Raw genomic sequence first — 18,434 nt, 5'->3', positions numbered from 1 at the left:
TTTATATGTGGTTAAAAGAAATTTTAAAAAAATTTGCATCTATATCATGCCTTTTCAGGGTGTCCCAAAGCGCTTTCCAACCAATTAAGTATTTCTGTACTGTGGTCACTACTGTAATATAGGAAACACGGCACCCAATTTGCACACAGCAAGCTCCCACAAACAGCAATGTAATTATGACCAGATAATGTGTTTTTGTGATGTTGGTTGAGAGATAAATATTGACCAGGACACTGGGAAGCATCTCCCTTCTCTTTGAAATAATTTCATGGGATCTTTTCCGTCTATCTGAGAGAGCAAATGGGGCTTTGGTTTGACATCTCATCCGAAAGATGGCACCTCTGACAGTGCAGCACTCTCTCAGTACTGCACTGGTTATCTTAGCATTTCAAAATTTTAAAAATAGGTGTTAGCAGATATAAAGTAAATGACTAGGATTTGTAATATATTGAAAAGATACTTGATACCTTTTTTTGCTCTTTTAAAATTCGTGCAGAAAACTCTTCGAGACAAGGAATACAAGGGTCTACAGGTGAAACTGGAGCGGTTGGAAAAGCTTTGCAGGGCGCTGCAGACAGAGAGAAATGACCTGAATAAAAAAGTGCAACTTCTACAGTTGCAGCTTTCAGGAAGTGATGGGCCCTTAGACCTGATAGAAGAGGAATACCAGGCATGCAAGACCCCAGATTCTTCAGAATTGGCTGAGGTGAACGCTTCGAGTCAGGACGAAGGAGGAAACCAATCTCATGCTACAGCTATTTTAGATCAAGAGTGTTTAACTGGAGATCTAGAAAATGCTGTTGCAGCTTCGGGCATTGATTCTGTTGACTAAAATTATCTGGTTTAAAAAAAGAATTGTGTGGAGTTATATATTTTTGTGTAATTATCGTTCGACTTGTTCTTGGTAATTATTGGCTTTGTGGTGAGAATTTCTTACACATTTTTCTACCATATCTGTATTTTCTTAGGGGAAAAGGAATTTATGTGGTTCAAGTAGCTGTACGGTGGATCAAGTTAGTCTACTTTATAAATTTTCATAATTGAGTACATTTGTTTCATCCTTTTTTAAAAATTGAAATTTTTGACATTGCAATCCACCTCGACTCTCAATACTTGGCCTGAGATGTAAACATTTCCATGTAATTTTAATAACAGATGAGTGACTTTTTTTTTTAAACCGAGCTTTTTTTTTGCAATGTAGATGCAACTGGATATATTTGGTTGCTTCCAGAGATGGAATTGCTACCTGCTATTCTGACAGCGTATCTTACAAATCTCGACCTTCCATAAAGCACTGCTACTTGACTGAAACTTTTAACTGATGTGGGAACAATTAATGTTAAGAGTTGGAGAATAGAAGAGTGGTACCTGATTATAGATTGCTTCAGATGAACAAAAATGGTTAGTTCAAGGGGTCCACTAGCAGAGTTTGAATTTTTTGCAGCGTCGGCAGTTTCCCGTGTCTCCAGTTCAGTAGAAATGTAGGCTGTGTGGAGAAGTGAAGCAATACTAGTTTATGCTACTTCTTGAATTGGGGTTGCTGCTTGTTAATTATTGTTGTCCTTACAACATCCCTGAAATTATAAGGAACCGGAGTACCATCAGTCCTGTTGCTTTCTTGTCCGTCTTCTGCACCCTATACCCCTGTTCGAAAGAAGCTTTCAATGGATTTTGACCCTCAATAAATTAGTGTTGGGATTGAACTTAATTTTGGAGGCTGTTCTCACAACAACATTTTTGTTAGTTTGCAAAGTTTTGATGTCCTGCCATTGGGGCCTACCCTGATTTGAGTAGCTAGTGATCTAAGAAAGTTTAGTATTTTTTTGTAGCCTGTTTGGTCAAAGCAGCCATTTTATTTATTGTTTTCCTTTGTTTATTTTTAAGAATAAAGGGTAAGTTTTCCCTGAGAGAATTTTTTTTAAATGTTGCCATGGTAACTGCACTATCCTTTCACCTCAGGATTTGAACCTAGACCAAAGCTAAAGGGATAAAAATCTTGTGTCTCTAGCTCCAAGGGTTTCAAATTAAATTAGTTTGGCAATCTCCATGTCTGGTGGTCCTGTATCTATACAGCACAAAGTCATCATCGATAGACCTATTCCCTCTGAGCCATTGTAGATGGAAAAACAAACACTGGTTAAGTGGAGGGGTCCTCTTCTGAAATTACTAAGACACTTTTGGAGTAGAATGGGGGCTTTTAGCTTCCATATAATTATGCCTGACCAATGAGTACAAAATACTGGGTACCAGAAATAATTATCCCATTCCCACCACTGAATTTGGCATGCAATGTAGATGACATTCTATATATGGAATGTGTCTATCAGAATGAATAGTGATAATTAAATGGAAAATTTTTAGATGCCAACTCAAGATTGTTAGCAAATTGACAACTAAAATGGCCAAATTGAGCCCTGGATGTAAAAGGAAAAGAGAGATAACTGAATTGATCATGAGGTCCTGTTGGTTTTTAATAGGCATAGTTATTTATAAACCATATCATTATCATCTGACATTAACTATTGGACAATCCAGTTCCCATTCCAGAAATCCTGATTTTAGTCCAGTTCTAAGTAATCAAATTTTCATGTAGTTAACTGTTTTCTCTCTCAATTTTCTTCACTTTGTAGAGCATTTGGCTTACTAGTGATACATTCTTCCCCACTCTATCAGAGCAATAGGTCTAGTGGCATTTACTTATCTCATACTGAGGACTGTGGATTCCAATTCTTGTACAGAGCTATTTGCAAATCCATCCACATGGTGAATTGGATCATAGATGAGCCAAGACTATTAGATGTGATTATAGCATTGGGCAGCAGTAGTTCTGTGCAAAAGCAGGGCATGGTGATTTTATTTTATCTGAGTAAGACAAAAAAAAAACTCACTGGTGCATTTTGCGCTCAGGGGGACACCTTTCTGGATAGGGCTAAAAATCCATTTGTTTTGTTCCATACTGACCTTGGCCCGAGAATATATAGGACTTATCAGTCCTGTTTCAGCAATGGCTTTTCCCACTCCGCTCCACCTTTGAGCCCACTTATGACCCAGTGGGATAAATGAAGAACTGTAGCACTGCAGCTTCTAAAAGCATTCACTTTTTTTTCCCTGTGACATATGAGACACTTCACCAGTAGTTGCTAGTCTGACCCGGCCTTGAAATGCAAATGGACATGACTCATATCAGTATCATTTTTAACTTGTGTTTTTATCATCTCATTTATGGAGCAGCTTTGGGAATGGTCATTTATGAAGAATTTCTAACTTCCTCTTTAGGGAAGAGGGAAACGGTGTTGTGAATCTGCTGTGCAATTGAAAGCTCATTAATAATGAACACAAAGTTTTCATTAGGAATGCACAGCATGAAAGTTCCTCATAAAATACAGCACTGGGCAACCAGTAGTTCATTAAACTTTTCCTGTTAGTTTCAGGAAAATAGATAATTTATGTATTTTCCATGCAGCATTCCCACGAAGCTGCGCCAGTGCGCAACAATTGGGAATGTGACGCACAGGGAACAGAGAAGCCACACACAAGAAGCGGTCCTTTTAAGATGTGGATGTGTGTGGTGACGCGGTATGTTAGAGACCGCGGGGTGCAATAAAGGGATGGCGCACAGTGAAGGGGAATTAGAGGGAACATTGCTTCCATGCTGTGTTTCTGGCCATCTTTCCTTTTTACCTTTGAGCATCAAAGCCAGAGGAGATTTGACAATGAAACTCCTTCATTATGAGCTGTCCTTATCCCTTGCAAGGTTCGCAGCACTGTGTTGGGAGGAAGATGCTGTGTTTGTGTGCTTAAGTACCGAGTACCTAAAGATGATGGCTTGGTTATTTGTTCCCTTTGCCACCTTTGTATGTGTCACCCCAATGCATTTGATGTAATGTGAAACATTCCACTTGATATGCCACTTGTTCTCTTTCAGTTCTTTGCACATTCCTGTGTTTTTCCTTGGAAATTATGAAATGTGAACTCACAAACCTCAAGATTATAAATTTTTATTTTGAGATGTAATTTTTTTAAATCCCCTTGTATTACTTGAATGTAACCTGCACTAAGTTTAGGTAGATCCAGGCAACTGTGTCTGGATGCCTAGGCTCAAAATTAACAATAGTCTTTACAGCCAAGGTTTTTGATTCAGAGAGGGCAAGCGATTTGCCAGACCTTCTGGTACAGCCATTAATACTTAGTTGTTGAAATACAGCAATAGGTTTTTTGGTTGGCTCTTGTGTATGAGCTGCAGTAAGCCACAACTCTTGATGGGTTTTACCTTTGTTTAGAGAAAGGTATTATTCTGGAGCCGCCTGAACAGAACTTGCAATCTAGCCTCACGCACAAGGAATGTTCATGTGGTTCAGGTGGCTGTGGAACTAGCCAGGATAAGTTCCTTAAGGAGTGGATAGAAATTTTGGGAGGGTGGAGCAAGCCACCAGCTTTTTTAAAGTACCAGTGCACGACTGAAACTCATTTCACTATGGAATATAGTTTTCTACATATTAATTTACAAAACAAAGCAGATAGTGCACTGCAGTTGTGACGGTAGTAGGAAGACCTCAAAAAAGAAATTATCGTGCTAAACTGAGCATAATTAAATTTGATGTAATAATCTATATATCCTGCATCTTCTCTGCAGCATCAGATGTTGGTAGCCCCCATTATCCATGTACATTTTTGACAGCAAACCTATGATCAGATTTGGGAGTGTGTGGATTTTACCTTTCAGTGTAGTGTACTTTCCTTGGGTTGCTATTCCCTAAAAGCTGCCTGTGTTAATGCAGGCTTAGAGGAAATGGCAAAGTTGGTTTCCCATCATACTGGCTGCATGAACACCTTGTGCTACTGGGGCCTGGATTAAGGAGTGAGCTCGGCATTATGTGTATTTGCCAAAGCCAAAAGAGAGGGAAAAAAATTCAAAAAGGAACAAAAATCCAGCCTGTGTACACTTGAGTAGTTTCTCTTTACACAATATACCCATGCCTGCCTGCCCTACAATCTGATTGACTGATCTTAATTTAATTGAAGCTAAAGTTCAATTCCTGCTCTACTGTTAGAAAAGTTCAGCAGGGGCATTCAAGAAAAGCCACAAAAGTTGAGAAGTGTCTGCAGTCCAACGCCCTCAAATCTAAAATGACCACCTTGGATTTCAAATAATGCTTGTGAAATGGCCATTTTTCTCACTGGCAATTGATTAATTATTACATTTCAGGCAAAGTACCAAGTCTGTTTGAAGCCATTCTATTCAATCCTGATCTCAACTTTACACTTATAGCCTCTGATAACCTTCCAAATGATTAAAATCAGAGCATGTTTTATGTTATGTAATTGATCCACAGCAGAGTGACTCGGTGTGCCAATCAGCTGTTCTGTACCATGGAACAGTAGGATGCACTTTATAGTTGCAGTGAAATTGAGGACAGAATTATTGAATAGAGATCTGGAATTTCTTCACACTGAGAAAGATGGGCATCTCACATCTGGTAGCTGGATAAAGAGACTCCTGTACTGTCAGAAAACACTCAGATTAGGGTTTGCCTTGGAACATGGGTGGGTGGGGAGTGGCAGATGCATGAGCTCCAGTCAGTTGACTGGTGTTTTGATACCCTGATGCTGTGAATTTTGATCCATATCTCATGGCATGCTGCCATTTGCTGTATTTCAGCATCATACTCTGATACGGACTGACTGATGCCAACATCCAGTCAGTAAAATATTTCACATCCATTTCAAATATTGAAAACCAGTGGTATTTACCTCGAGCTTAAATATTAGCAGTTATTTAATTAAACCAGATAAGATGTGGTTTATTTGACATGACAGGTTAAGCTAGTTATTTAACTCAAAATAAGGTCCCTTGTTTGAATACAGTCAGCACCTTAATGGAGGTAACCAACTTGTCTGCATTCTACCATTCATACAGTGAGCGATTTGAACTATTCAATCCAACATTTATTTTAATAGTATGAATTAGTGCAAGATAGTTGGTTCACTTAATTTTCTGTTCGCTTCATGGGACATTTGCACTTGGCCAGCAGAATTACTGCCTGTTTTAGATAATCCACTTAATTGTAAAAGTGTGTAGCAACTCCTCAGAAACAATAATGCCTGCCTAACAGGTCAACGGGGGAGCACTCCAACCATTCACACACAGGTTAGAAGAATAGCGTGAGCCCAAATCCTCCTATTCGGCGATTGAGCACCGAATCCATCTCCTTGGCTGGACACTCAATGATATGTACTTTTCTGTCTCCATTTGCAAAATATGCTATTATCAACCCTGTAGATAGCTTCAAGAAAACAATATTGCCCATTAAATTGCCACTTCTATTGGGCAGGAGCAAAATGCTGTTCCTCCTGTGATTTAATTGTATCCTTTTTTGCTAGATCAAAAGCAAGATATATACCTAGTACTGTGCACTATATCGACCAAATGCTTGGTTTAGAGATGTTAAAGGTCATTTAATCAGCAGTAAATGACCAATGCAGTTAATTGAGGAAATCAAATTGAGATATACAGGTGATTTCCCTAGTACTATGTGATTGACCAACTGTTACACCCATTACGTTTGTTCCAAATATCCTCGTAAATTGCTTTAGAAGTTGCATCCCAGCTGCAGTTGGTCCCAAGCCTTTGGTAGTTTCCCTCTCTGCTTAGATGGTAATATTTTCCGTAGCACTCAAATTGCCTTTTTAACAATTTTTGAACAGATGTAATCATTGTGGTTTTTCTTACAAAATCATTGTTTTAATGACTTACAATTTCTAAATAATTGTATATTTTGAGGAGTGCATTAATAATCGAGATTTGAAATATCGTGTTACAACCACCCAACCATGTTTTGAGCTTTCATGAAGAGTTTTGAGCAAGCAGACCAGATCTCAGACTTCTCTTAAAGAAGCATAGGTTTTACTTTCTACAGTTTTTAGATGAACAGTGAGATTCTCGCCAGTTTAATTTTCATGTAGCTATGACATACGAGGGGTGCAAAATCTAGTAGTGAAAATGGTACGTCTTCTCATCTGTTTTTTCATCTGGTGAGGTGTAATAAGTTGCTTGGTTTTCATATTTGTGATTGGCATAGCTTCAGCGATTTAACTTCTATTGGTGTATTGAAAATGGCATAAAGTTCTAATTGTGCTGACATTTAAATCTGTTCCCTTACAGCCCCTAGTGGCTTATTAGATGGTTTCAGTCCATTTCGTGCTGAGTCACAGACCAGAAAGTCTAAAGAACCGAGTTCGATCCTTCGTTCCTACCGCCTTAACTGATCTTAGCTGAGGTGTTGGTGGAGTGGCAGACACTGAAGTTAGCTTCATTGTCCCTGGGCTAAAGAGTGGGGAGGGGGCGCGGGTGGATGACCAGGATTTCTCTTCTGATCACAACTCTGAGGAACACTTGCTGCAAAGTATGAATAAGTGGTGGCTATCGGTTTAGGGGAAACTTTTCTATAGTCAAATTTGAGACACTGCCTCAGCTGGCACATGAATAATGTTCACTTGGGGCAAAGTATTAAAAACTTGTCAATCCTTATAGAACTGTACCCTAAAGTAAGTCATGAGTAGAGGGAAAAGTTCTGACTGTAGAATAGGTTAATCCACGGGCATACATGTTTGCAGAGTGTTTTATTCCAAGTGTCTCACAGTTCGTAAGAGATGATAATGAGAGACTGGACTGTGTTCTATTTATAAGCTGCGGTAAAGATCTGCAAAGGAAACCCGACCCGAGCCCGAATGCCGGACCTGGGGCCGAGCCGAACCGGACCCGACACATGTCGGGGCCGGGTCGGGTAGTAGGTCTTTAAGCTACTGTTCCTTGCACATGACTGGCTTAATGTGAGCTAGTGATTACTTGTTTAATTCATCTTGTAAAAATCACAGAGTGATTTTAACAGGTTAGAGGCTGCAGCTTCCAATGGAAAGGGGAATTGGGTACTGAAAATACTAACACTTTACTCTGGATATTTCAGTCTGTTTTTTTCTTAAAACTGCTGTCTAATCCATCAAAATGACATGGTTTCTGAAACACCTATTTTAGAATTTGGTCTTCCTACCTTACTGTGCTGAAGAAAAAAAGATGCAGCTCCTAATCCTGATATTGCAGTTCTGAAAGTTTTTTAAAAAAATTAAAATATACAGACTACCTGTATTTCTACTTTGAATGTTCCAATATTTTGCGTATGTTGATGCAAACATAGAAGAGATGTTTGGTGCATAGCATGTCTTCCTAGTACTGCCTGATTAGAATGGGTTTGCTGTCTGTGTTGATCAATGTTTTGCTGTGGCAAAGTAACGCTGTACTGACAGTGCATTTACACATTTAGCTGGGAATGCTGCGGTTGAAACCTCAGGTGATGGTGTGAACAAAAAATAATCTACCTCTGAAGATTGTAGCAGAGAATAACTGTGAAACAATGTGAGGCAGAAATAGTCGATGCTTAAATTCGTTTTATTTTTTCGGGAGTTTGGGCAAATATTTGAATGGGTGGGCAGCACGGTCTTGCTTTCAAATTTTCACAAACATTTTGTAGAATTCCTGAAATGTGAATCTAGAATGTTATTTACTAAGGACATGTACAGAGCAATCAACAAATATAAATATGGATAATAGCTGCTGTTGCTTTCTTTTGTCATTTACACTTCAGATCAGAAATAGTTTGATTTTGTGGCTTTGAGCTGCTTTCTTCCATAACTCTTTTGCTTCGTGATTTCAAATGTCATTTTAGTTCAACAGTTGACAGTACATCAACCCACATTTATATTAATTTCATAGCTGTGTTATTCCTGGTTTTTAAGAGTGTGTTTTATTAATGGAAGCCTAAAACAACATCCACAGTTAATGCTGCACATCATATTTGTGCAGCATTAACTTTGATTCACTTATACACAATGTTTGAAATGAGCAGTTAAGGAATGCTGCTCAGGGTATGTTGAGGTAATGGGTTTGTTAAAGCTTGGGAAGATTCGTACAACAATTCTGCTTGTCATATTTTATCAATTTTTTTCCCCTGTAAAATGGTCCCAATCTCTCACCTCCCTGCCCCCATCTAACTATCTGCTTTCCATTCCTTTCAGGCATGATACTCCTGGTCTTTGGCACTCTCTTCTGAAACCACTCTAATTTGTTCCCTCTCAAATAGAATATTTAAAAGGCAGCAAGGAAAACAACAGCAATATAACTGGGATGCTCATCACTGCAGCACATTTGTTTAACTGCAAAGTAATAATGAGATGAGCATCACTGCTAAAGAATCAGCTTTACAAGATATAAGGTTGCCAGAAAAAGTGGTAAGCCCGAGGATTGGAAGCAATTTAGAATCCAGCAAAGAGTGACCAAGAAACTGATCAAGAAAGGGAAAAGAGAATATGAATGCAAGCTAGTGAGAAACATAAAGGCGGATTGTAAAAGCTTCTTTAGGTAATTGAAAAGGAAAAGATTAGCAAGGACAAATGTGGGTCCATTGCAGGCAGAGACAGGAGAATTTATAATAGAGAATAGGCGGAGAAACTAAACAATTACTTTGTGTCTGTCTTCATGGAGGAAGATACAGAAAATCTCCCAGAAATACTAGGGAACCAAGGGAGTTATGAAAATGAGGAACTGAAAGAAATTAGTATTAATAGAGAGGTAATACTCAAAACATTAACTGGATTGAAGGTTGATAAATCTCCTGGACCAGGTGAGCCACATCTCAGAGTATTGAATGAGGTGGCAATAGATATAATGGATGCATTGGTGGTTATCTTTCGAAATTCTATAGATTCTGGAAAGGTTCCTGCAGACTGGAAAGTAGCAAATGTAACCCCACTATTTAAGAAAGGAGGGAAAAGAGAAAATGGGGAACTACTGACCTGTTAATTTGACATCAGCAGTAGGGAAAATGTTAGAATCGAATATAAAGGATATAACTAGACACTTGGAAAATATGATTGGGCAGAGTCAACATGGATTTATGAAAGGGAAATCATGTTTGACAAACCGGTTTGTTTTTTGAGGATGTTACTTGTGACATAGATAAAGGAGAACCAGTGGATGTAGTGTATTTGGATTTTCAGAAGGCTTTTGATAAGGACCCACACAGGAGATTAGTAAACAAAATTAGAGCATGTGGGATTGGGAGTAATATACTGGTATGGATTGAGAATTGTTTAACAGAGCAGGAATAAACAGGTCATTCTCAGGATTGCAGGCTGTTGCGAGTGGCCTTCATCTCAAGGGGATTTGAGTACGGGAGTAAAGAAGCTTGCTGCAATTGTACAGCACCTCGGTGAGACTGTACCTGGAGTATTGTGTACCGTTTTAGTCTCATCTAACAAAGGATATACTTGCCATAGAGGGAGTGCAATGGAGGTTCACCAGACTAATCCCTGGGATGGCAGAATTATCCTATGAGGAGAGATTGAGAAAACTGGGCCTGTATTTTCTAGAGTTTTGAAGAATGAGCGGTGATCTCATTGAAACTTACAAAAATCTTTCTTACAGGGTTTGACAGCGTGGATGTAGATAGAATGTTTACCCTGGCTGGTGAGTCGAGAACCAGAGGACATAGTCTCAGAATAAGGGGTTGGCAATTTATTTATTTAGAGATACAGCACTGAAACAGGCCCTTTGGCCCACCGAGTCTGTGCCAACCAACAACCACCCATTTATACTAATCCTACATTTAACCCCATTGTCCCTACCACCTACCCACAATTTACAATGGCCAATTTACCTATCAACCTGCAAGTCTTTGGCTGTGGGAGGAAACCAGAGCACCCAGCTGAAACCCACGCGGTCACGGAGAATTTGCAAACTCCGCACAGGCAGTACCCAGAACAACCCGGGTCGCTGGAGCTGTGAGGTTGCGGTGCTAACCACTGTGCAGATGAGATGAGAGGAATTTCTTCACTCAGAGGATGGTGAATCTTTGGAATTCTCTACCCCAGAAGGCTGTGAATGCTCAATCATTTGAGCATGTTCAAAACTGAAATAGATAGATATCTGGATACTAATGACATCAAGGGATATGGGAATAGCACTGAGGTAGATGATCAACCATGATCTAATTGAATGGCGGAGCAGTCTTGATGGGCTGAATGGCCTACTCCCTTCTATGTTCCTATGATTGATAGTTACAGTATGAGCTGTATCGGAATTCAAAAATGTTAAGCAGTCTTGAATTTTAAATGATGGAGCTAGGACTTTTTTTTTCGAAAGGAAGGACCATGTTCTCCTGCTAAAATGGCCAACATCAGAAGTCAGCAAAACGTATTATTCTTGCCCTTGCACTATTTCCCCAAGAAGAAAATAAAGATATTCTGCTCAAGAATTGCAAGACCATCATTGGGGATTTCTGTTCTTTTCTTCTAAGTTTGTGGGGAACAATGAAATAGTTTTCTTTTAAAACTACTAGGTTTCGCTTATCTTTTTGGAATGAGGGAGAAGTTGCGATAAAACCGTGCTTTATTTCTGGGAGAGTTAGTTGTGTGAAAATTACAGCATAAATAAGTTGACATTTTGTGAATTGACTTCCATTTTGAAAGTTGGCCACGCAGGATTTATTTCATATACAAGATATTATTGACAGTTATGTTGTTCAGCATGAACTCCACAAACCTAAATGTGTAAACTATTTTCATAGTTAGAAGAATATAGATATAAAGTTTTTGAAATAAACTTTTTCTTTTGGCAAATATTTAAATAAACGGTCATCTAAATTGTAGGGTTTAGAGACCACTTTAGGTCACCCCCTTTTCTAGGTCCTAGCTTCATTTAAAATTCAAGATTGCTTAATGTAAACTTAACATTTTTGAATTATGATAAACTGCTCATACTGTAACTATCAATCTAGAAGAGATGATTCTTTAAGCAGTGATGCTCATCCCATTATTACTTCAGTTAAACAAATGAGCCGCAGTGATGAGCATCCCAGTTATATTGCTGCTGTTTTCCTTGCTGCCTTTCAAATATTCTATTCAAGTAGCAAATTAGAGTGGTTTTAGGATAGAGTGCCTGAACTATCATTCACCAGTGCTGGAGGGTGAATAGAGCTGGAAACAAGCAGTCATCTAGAATTGCGGAACAGAAGTGAGCTCATTCATATAGCTGGAGAAAGTTTCCCATACAGCAAGAGCTTTTGAATATGAGGATCTTGGATTAGATTTTTCTGAGCCAAAGGAACTTTGTATAGTTGGGTGGGGAGTAATGGGCGTACAGAACTTAGAGTTGAATTATATTTCAGCACCATGGGTCCCAGCGATTGGGGTGCTGCGATCCTATCTCAGCACTCTCAGAGCCCTGGCCAAATTCAACGGCAGGCAGCTAATTAACTGGCCTCTGTTGGGAACGCCGTTCCCTTTAAGAAACAAGACCATGCCCCAAGAGCTGCCGCTCAATCAGCGGGCCAGCAACTCAGCAGTTCCACTGGGAGTGGTGGCCACGGTTGGGACTGTGGGAGGCCCAGGGCAGCAAAGATAGAGGTGGTCCTGGGACCAGTCAGGCAGGCCTTGGTAAGGGGGTGGTTGGCGAAGGCAGGGTTCTTGCTGTGGGGATGACTGTCGTCACCTGGGGGCCCTCCATGGACTATGGATTGCCCCAGAAGAGGGACTCTCCCATTTCCGCTAGGTGGCCGCCAGGTCTCATCTTGAGGTGCCTCCACACAAGATATTGACAGTTATGTAATTCAGCATGAACTCCACAAACTTAAATGTGAACTATTTTCATAGTTAAAAGAAATGGATATAGAAAGTTTTTGAAATGTTTTCTTTTGCCAAATATTTAAATAAATGGTCATCTAAATTGTAGGGTTTAGAGACCACTTTAGGTCACCCCCTTTTCTTAAAAAAAAAGTCCTAGCTTCATTTAAAATTCAAGATTGCTTAATGTAAACTTAACAGCTGTAAAAATCCCAGAATTCTTCGTAATGGAAGTAGAATTTAGCATATGTGGCCCTGATAACCACAACTTAAGATTTGTAGCATGAGGATGGAGCTTAAAAGCACAGTTTAGATGCCCCTGGCGACAGACAATGGTGCACAAAGCTAAAATCTAAAGGACGTAGACCAAATTTTTTCAGTATCCAACCATGTCATAAATACTGAAATTATGGGTATTGAGTATTTCAGTATACCAGCTTATTCACAATTAACCCAGAATAAATTTGCCCAATTTTTCTTGAGTATATGGCCACAAGCCACAAAATTTAGTTATCAAGTGTTGTGGGATGACCTTAAGAGGACCACCTTAAGCTGTAAGTGAAGGTCACTGGAGGAAGTGATGATGTGTCACGCATGATCAGAGTAAGATGTGTTTACATGTGGTGCCTGCAGTAGCTATGTGTGTGTTAAGTTACAAAAAACCACATTTTCTTTGGATATTACTTGTAATCCTGTGAATCTTGCAATAGTTCACATACCAAAGAAACAAGTAATATTACATGGTGGTAATGGTGAGATATATTGTTTATGAAGACCACCAAATATTACGTCATGGCAATGTTTTTTTTTTGTACTGAAGAACACAGAACAAAGAACAGGTAGGCAAAGTAAAAGGCTAGTTCTGGCAACTGCCAGCTACAGCCCTAAATAAAAACTAACAAGCCGTGTAAATAAAGAACCGCTCTCGGTTTTAAAAAAGTCTCCTGATAACACAGAACAATCACCATCATCAATGCGTCTGAACACATGCCAGCACGTAATGACATCCGCATATTGTCACCACACATCCTGTGGGCGGGGAGCAGGAGATAACGGTGGGATGGAGTGGAAAGCAGTCGGGAGTGACGGGAACAATGAGCAGATGGGCGCAGGGAAGAGAAAGTGGGGATTGAGGCAGCGATCACACGAGGTACTGTTGAGGGGAGGTGGAGGCCATTGAGGGGGTGTGGGTTTAATTTGCTTTTTTGTTTCAAATTGAGCAATGCTATCTTAATTACTGGCATCTGCCTGAGATGGTGCAGTCGATGAGGCTGTATTTGCTAATAGGGCGCCACCTAGTGGTTGGGTTGTCAGCAAATGCGGCCTTAAAAAAATACCAACTGCAGTAAATACATAGCTGCTGTCCTTTCACTCTTAAAAGGGGCAGGCCTGTGAAAATTAACTTTTCTAAAAAGGAAACACAAAGCTTTTAATAGGTAAAGTCCTAAATTTATAAAACAGCATGATCATCCAAAAAATGGCTCAGGTATCCAGTTATGAACTGGAAGGTAAAAGTAAAATACTGCGGATGCTGGAAATCAAATAAAAAACAAGAAATGCTGAAACCACTCAGCAGGTCTGGCAGCATCTGTGGAAAGAGAAGCAGAGTTAACGTTTCGGGTCAGTTCTGAAGGAGGGTCACTGACCCGAAATGTTAACTCTGCTTCTCTTTCCACAGATGCTGCCAGACCTGCTGAGTGGTTCCAGCATTTCTTCTTTTTGTGAACTGGAAGGTGCCAGCTATGGTATTTGATTTTAAATTGTTTCGACAACAGTTGGAACTGTTTTTCCTGGATCAAGAAGTGAGCAAACCAGAAAAACAAGCTGCGAAAATCAAGATTGCACTGGGCAACAAGGACCTGCAACGGACATTCCTGGAGCAGCAACTCAAGGTGGTGGTCAATTTCTGAGTACATAGGCTTGAGTATATGACGTCCCGGCAAAGGCAAGATAAGGCCATTGACTAGTTTGTTGCAAGGTGCTGAGACAAAGCTCAAAGTTACTTTGCAGATTATAGAGCTCGTAATTGTGTCTACTGCGAGAGGCCTTTCAAAAATGCCTTCTAGAAAAGATAGATGCATGACTCAATGATGGAAATTTTAAGCCATCATGGCTGAGTGCCAACAGTTACAAGCATTGGGGATGGTTATGACAATTGGTATGGTAACCAAGGCTCAGATGTCTAAGCCTTGACGCAAATGTGGCCCAACACACCCAATTCACAGTTTTCCGGCGTACCAGGACATTGGGCAAGGCAGTGCAGAAGGCCAAGCTCAGATACCACACACAGGAATGGGGCAGATCACATACAGAGAACATTTGCAGACAGGATGACAAATGCAATAAAAGGTATGCCAACACAAAATAAAAGCACAAACAGGTACATAGGTCAGAGAGATAGATTGTCAGTAGGACATGGATGAAGAATGCACTTGTGTCAACAGCAAGCAAGCATTTCATATGGTTAATTTGGGTCAATGCTATTACGCCATCTGAGGCATTCACCATGGTCAGGATTAAATGTCCACAGAAGTGGCAGGCGTAAACTCATTAAAAACTGACACTGAGCAAGTGGAAATATTCTGCTCATCTGTAAACTGCAGGACACGTACTTAAAAAAAAATTGGAAGCTATAGTACAACCCACCATTGCTAGGTTGACTGCCTATAATAGTTCTCCAATCAAGCGTATTGGAACGATAACCTTGCAGTGCAGCTAAGAGCTCCAGGTGGCAGCCACAAATGGACCAGCTGTCACAGGACTTCCAGTATGCCAAGGTCTATAAATTGTCTCAATACATGAAGTAACATACCGAAGATGGTAAAAAATATCCAGGTTGAGTGTTTCAGGTCAGTCCACGTAAAGCACGACACAAAGGCTGGGAGTCTTCACATGAAGAGGCGATATGACCAGGATACACTCCTTGGGCTTCAATTTGTTGCAGTACATGGAGACAAGAGGGATTGCTGTTACAGGTGAAGTTTCCAGCCATCATTTTTCTAAGCTTTCTACAACAAGGGAAGATGAAGGCATCGCATGACAGGCAAGCAGGACCAGAATTAGCTCGATTGCAAGTAGGTTAGGTCAGAGTCCTCAATCATGCGTCAGGAACTTGGTATCCTGCAGAGGTTGCTGGGATATGTGATCAGCCCAGATCGGACAAGGTCCAGACACCCAATGGTGCGATTCTCAGACGAAACCAAAGTCAACTAAGAGCTGTCTGACAACACTACGGCATTATTGCCACGTTCAAAGACGAAGTCTGAAGATGAACGTACAGAAGCTATGAGCACAGAGGAAGAATATGCTAACGAGTTCTGAGGAGTCGTCAAGCCAAGCTCAGCGCTGGGAAGAAGTTACTAAACAAGATGGGGACGAATAAGCAAACTTCCTATGTTTTACAGTGTTAAAACTTGCTTACTTGTAAATGTTTTGTTTTAATCATTTATAGTTGCAATTCAGACAAACATAACTGTATATCGTAAATGTTATCATTGTAAAAAAGGGGGATGTTGTGGACGTCCTTATGATCACCTTAAGCTGTAAGTGAGGTTCACCAGAGGATGTCATGTCACATGACCAGAGAGTTGTGGGTGTAGCCTGGCAGAGAGAGATGTGGCTTGTGTGTGTATATAATAGTTTTCTTGCAGTCCTGTGAATCTCAACAGTTCAGACCAAAGGAACAAGTAATAATACAAAGTTTCATTAAATATAAGCCAGGTCTTAGAAATTTTCTTTCCTTCAATATAAATCAGATAGATAGGAGGTTCTTAGTACTTTCTTGCAGACCTGTGTGAATGTTGGTGACTGTGGCGACAACACCCTGTCTGGATATCCTGCATCTGATTTTCCAAGGTACATCTTTATCACAGAGCCACAATCCCATGAGCCACTTAAAGACACCGGTTAATATTGCCCAGCCTTGTAGTAGCCCAAAAATTGAGTCAGATCACTTATTTTATGCATTTATGCTGGCAGTCAAAATTTTTATGATAATGAACTTACCTTTGGGTGGACAGCATGGAGGAAATTTCAATTGGTTTCTTTTCTTTCTGCCATTAAATCTAGCGATTGTTGGTGAGCCATACAATCTGCATGCGCGCAGTTTATATGCCTGTGAAAAGGTGCTAAATAACAGAATCTGATGTCCACTCCATTTGAAATTTACAACAGAAGAGAGAAATTGAAAACTCCAGTATGGCACTTGTTAATTTATACCTGTATATGTAGCCATAAATTTCATTCAAAACAGGTTTTCACTTCTAATATGCATATTGATCAGTTTCTGCCTTTCATGTGTACATGTTTAAAAAACACAGCTAAATTTTAAAAATTACAAAAGGTTTAGTTTATTTATACACCCCTGTTCTACAATGTGCATAAAATGCAGTTTTTAAACAAAGGAAAATACAGGAGCAAATGTCTACAGGAATTCTTAAATTTACGCACAAATCAGCTTCAAGGAGTGTAAGAAACCTACACCGCATACATGAGTTAGCTCTTAATCCTTTGAAGACTGCAGCAGCATTTCTTCACCATATGCTGGATTATTCTATAAAACATGTAAATATATTCTCATTATGATATGCAAAGTTTGCTGCACAGTTATTCCAAAATTGTGGGCATGGATGCTGTGCACTTACAGAATAAACTGGAAAATCAATGGTACTTTGAGTCACTACTGTGTGCATATGTTGGTGGGGAGGGGAGAGGGGTCGGAGTCGAGGGCTTTGGGCAGAAGTAAAGCAAAGACTTTCAAGTGTTGAAACATGCACTTTGGGTAACAAAAGCGCTTCTGTCCTCGAGTTTAAAGTTGACATTGCTTTGCAGAGATATCAATTTTAACTCTTCCATTGAAACCAAGTGCCATGCATACTCTGAATCAATGCCCCTTCTGCCAATCACATTTCAGGGTCAGACTGCATATTGCGTATTATTGCAACATACAAGTATACACAATTTGTGCTTAAGCTTTCAAGCAGCTATCAATAACTTTTATACATACTAGGGAATACAATTACATACTACTGTATAAATCAGGCATTGCATTCTCAAAACACTCCCCAAATTTCTGTATGACGCTCACTGAAAACTAACAGGAGTCCCACGTCAGAATTTGCACAAGTGCTTTTTATATACAAGCCTCAGCACTTTAGTGGCAAAAGATTGCTTGGAAAACGGCTGTATTAGGATTATCAGTCTAAAGCATTTATAGACCCCTTTTAAAGTTGTGTCAAAATGGGGCTTATGATCCTTGACTCTCAAGTTCAGAGGCAGGCGTGTCTGGCTCTTCATCATTGTAAATATTCTCAGCCTGAAAGAGGAAAATCACAATCAAGCCATGACGCACCATATTTAGAAATTTATGTAATTTAACCATAATATACAAGCCATAAAGTTATGCCCCAGTATATTTTAACTGAATTTTACATACTATTAATGCCAATAAAGTAAAATGTAAAAATTTGAGGAAAGGGATTAAGACAAATCATTATTTGGACCAAAGTTCTTGGATAATCTACAGGTGACCCAGTAAGACTACCACTCACCATCTGCCAAACTTGCATAATATTATCTTCTGATACAGAACAGATTACCCATGGTTCGTTGGGATTCCAGGAGAAATCAGAAATCTTTGCAGTGTGTCCTCCATGAATAAACTACCAGGAAGAAACAATATTTTTAGAATGGCAAACATATACAAATTTTTTTGGATTGCAACACCACTCTTCGATCATAATTGGAAATGTACCATGCGTCAT

The 18,434-nt window shown here is 39.6% G+C and overlaps 2 protein-coding genes across 3 annotated transcripts in view; one reads left to right on the top strand and one right to left on the bottom strand.

Moving 5' to 3' along the window:
- LOC137374163 (gamma-taxilin-like) overlaps nt 1-8,594 on the top strand; it is an 87,749-nt gene extending 79,155 nt beyond the window's left edge. Inside the window, exon 10 of the mRNA XM_068039948.1 lies at nt 497-8,594. Coding sequence (XP_067896049.1) covers nt 497-832 — 336 coding nt within the window. The 3' untranslated portion in view covers nt 833-8,594. The remainder of the gene's footprint in view (nt 1-496) is intronic.
- An 8,402-nt stretch (nt 8,595-16,996) lies between these two features.
- The window catches only part of LOC137374391 (histone-binding protein RBBP7), a 48,482-nt gene continuing 47,044 nt past the window's right edge, over nt 16,997-18,434 (bottom strand). For both annotated transcript variants that reach the window (XM_068040423.1, XM_068040424.1), the window contains exons 11-12: nt 18,222-18,332; nt 16,997-17,986 (exon numbers count right to left, since the gene is read on the bottom strand). In XM_068040423.1, the coding sequence (XP_067896524.1) occupies nt 17,918-17,986; nt 18,222-18,332 (180 nt within the window). In that variant the 3' untranslated portion in view covers nt 16,997-17,917. The remainder of the gene's footprint in view (nt 17,987-18,221; nt 18,333-18,434) is intronic.

This window comes from Heterodontus francisci, chromosome 10, assembly GCF_036365525.1.
Source record: "Heterodontus francisci isolate sHetFra1 chromosome 10, sHetFra1.hap1, whole genome shotgun sequence".
Lineage (NCBI taxonomy): Eukaryota > Metazoa > Chordata > Chondrichthyes > Heterodontiformes > Heterodontidae > Heterodontus > Heterodontus francisci.
Note: the sequence above shows the minus strand (reverse complement) of the source record. Positions and strands in the feature narration are given on the sequence as shown.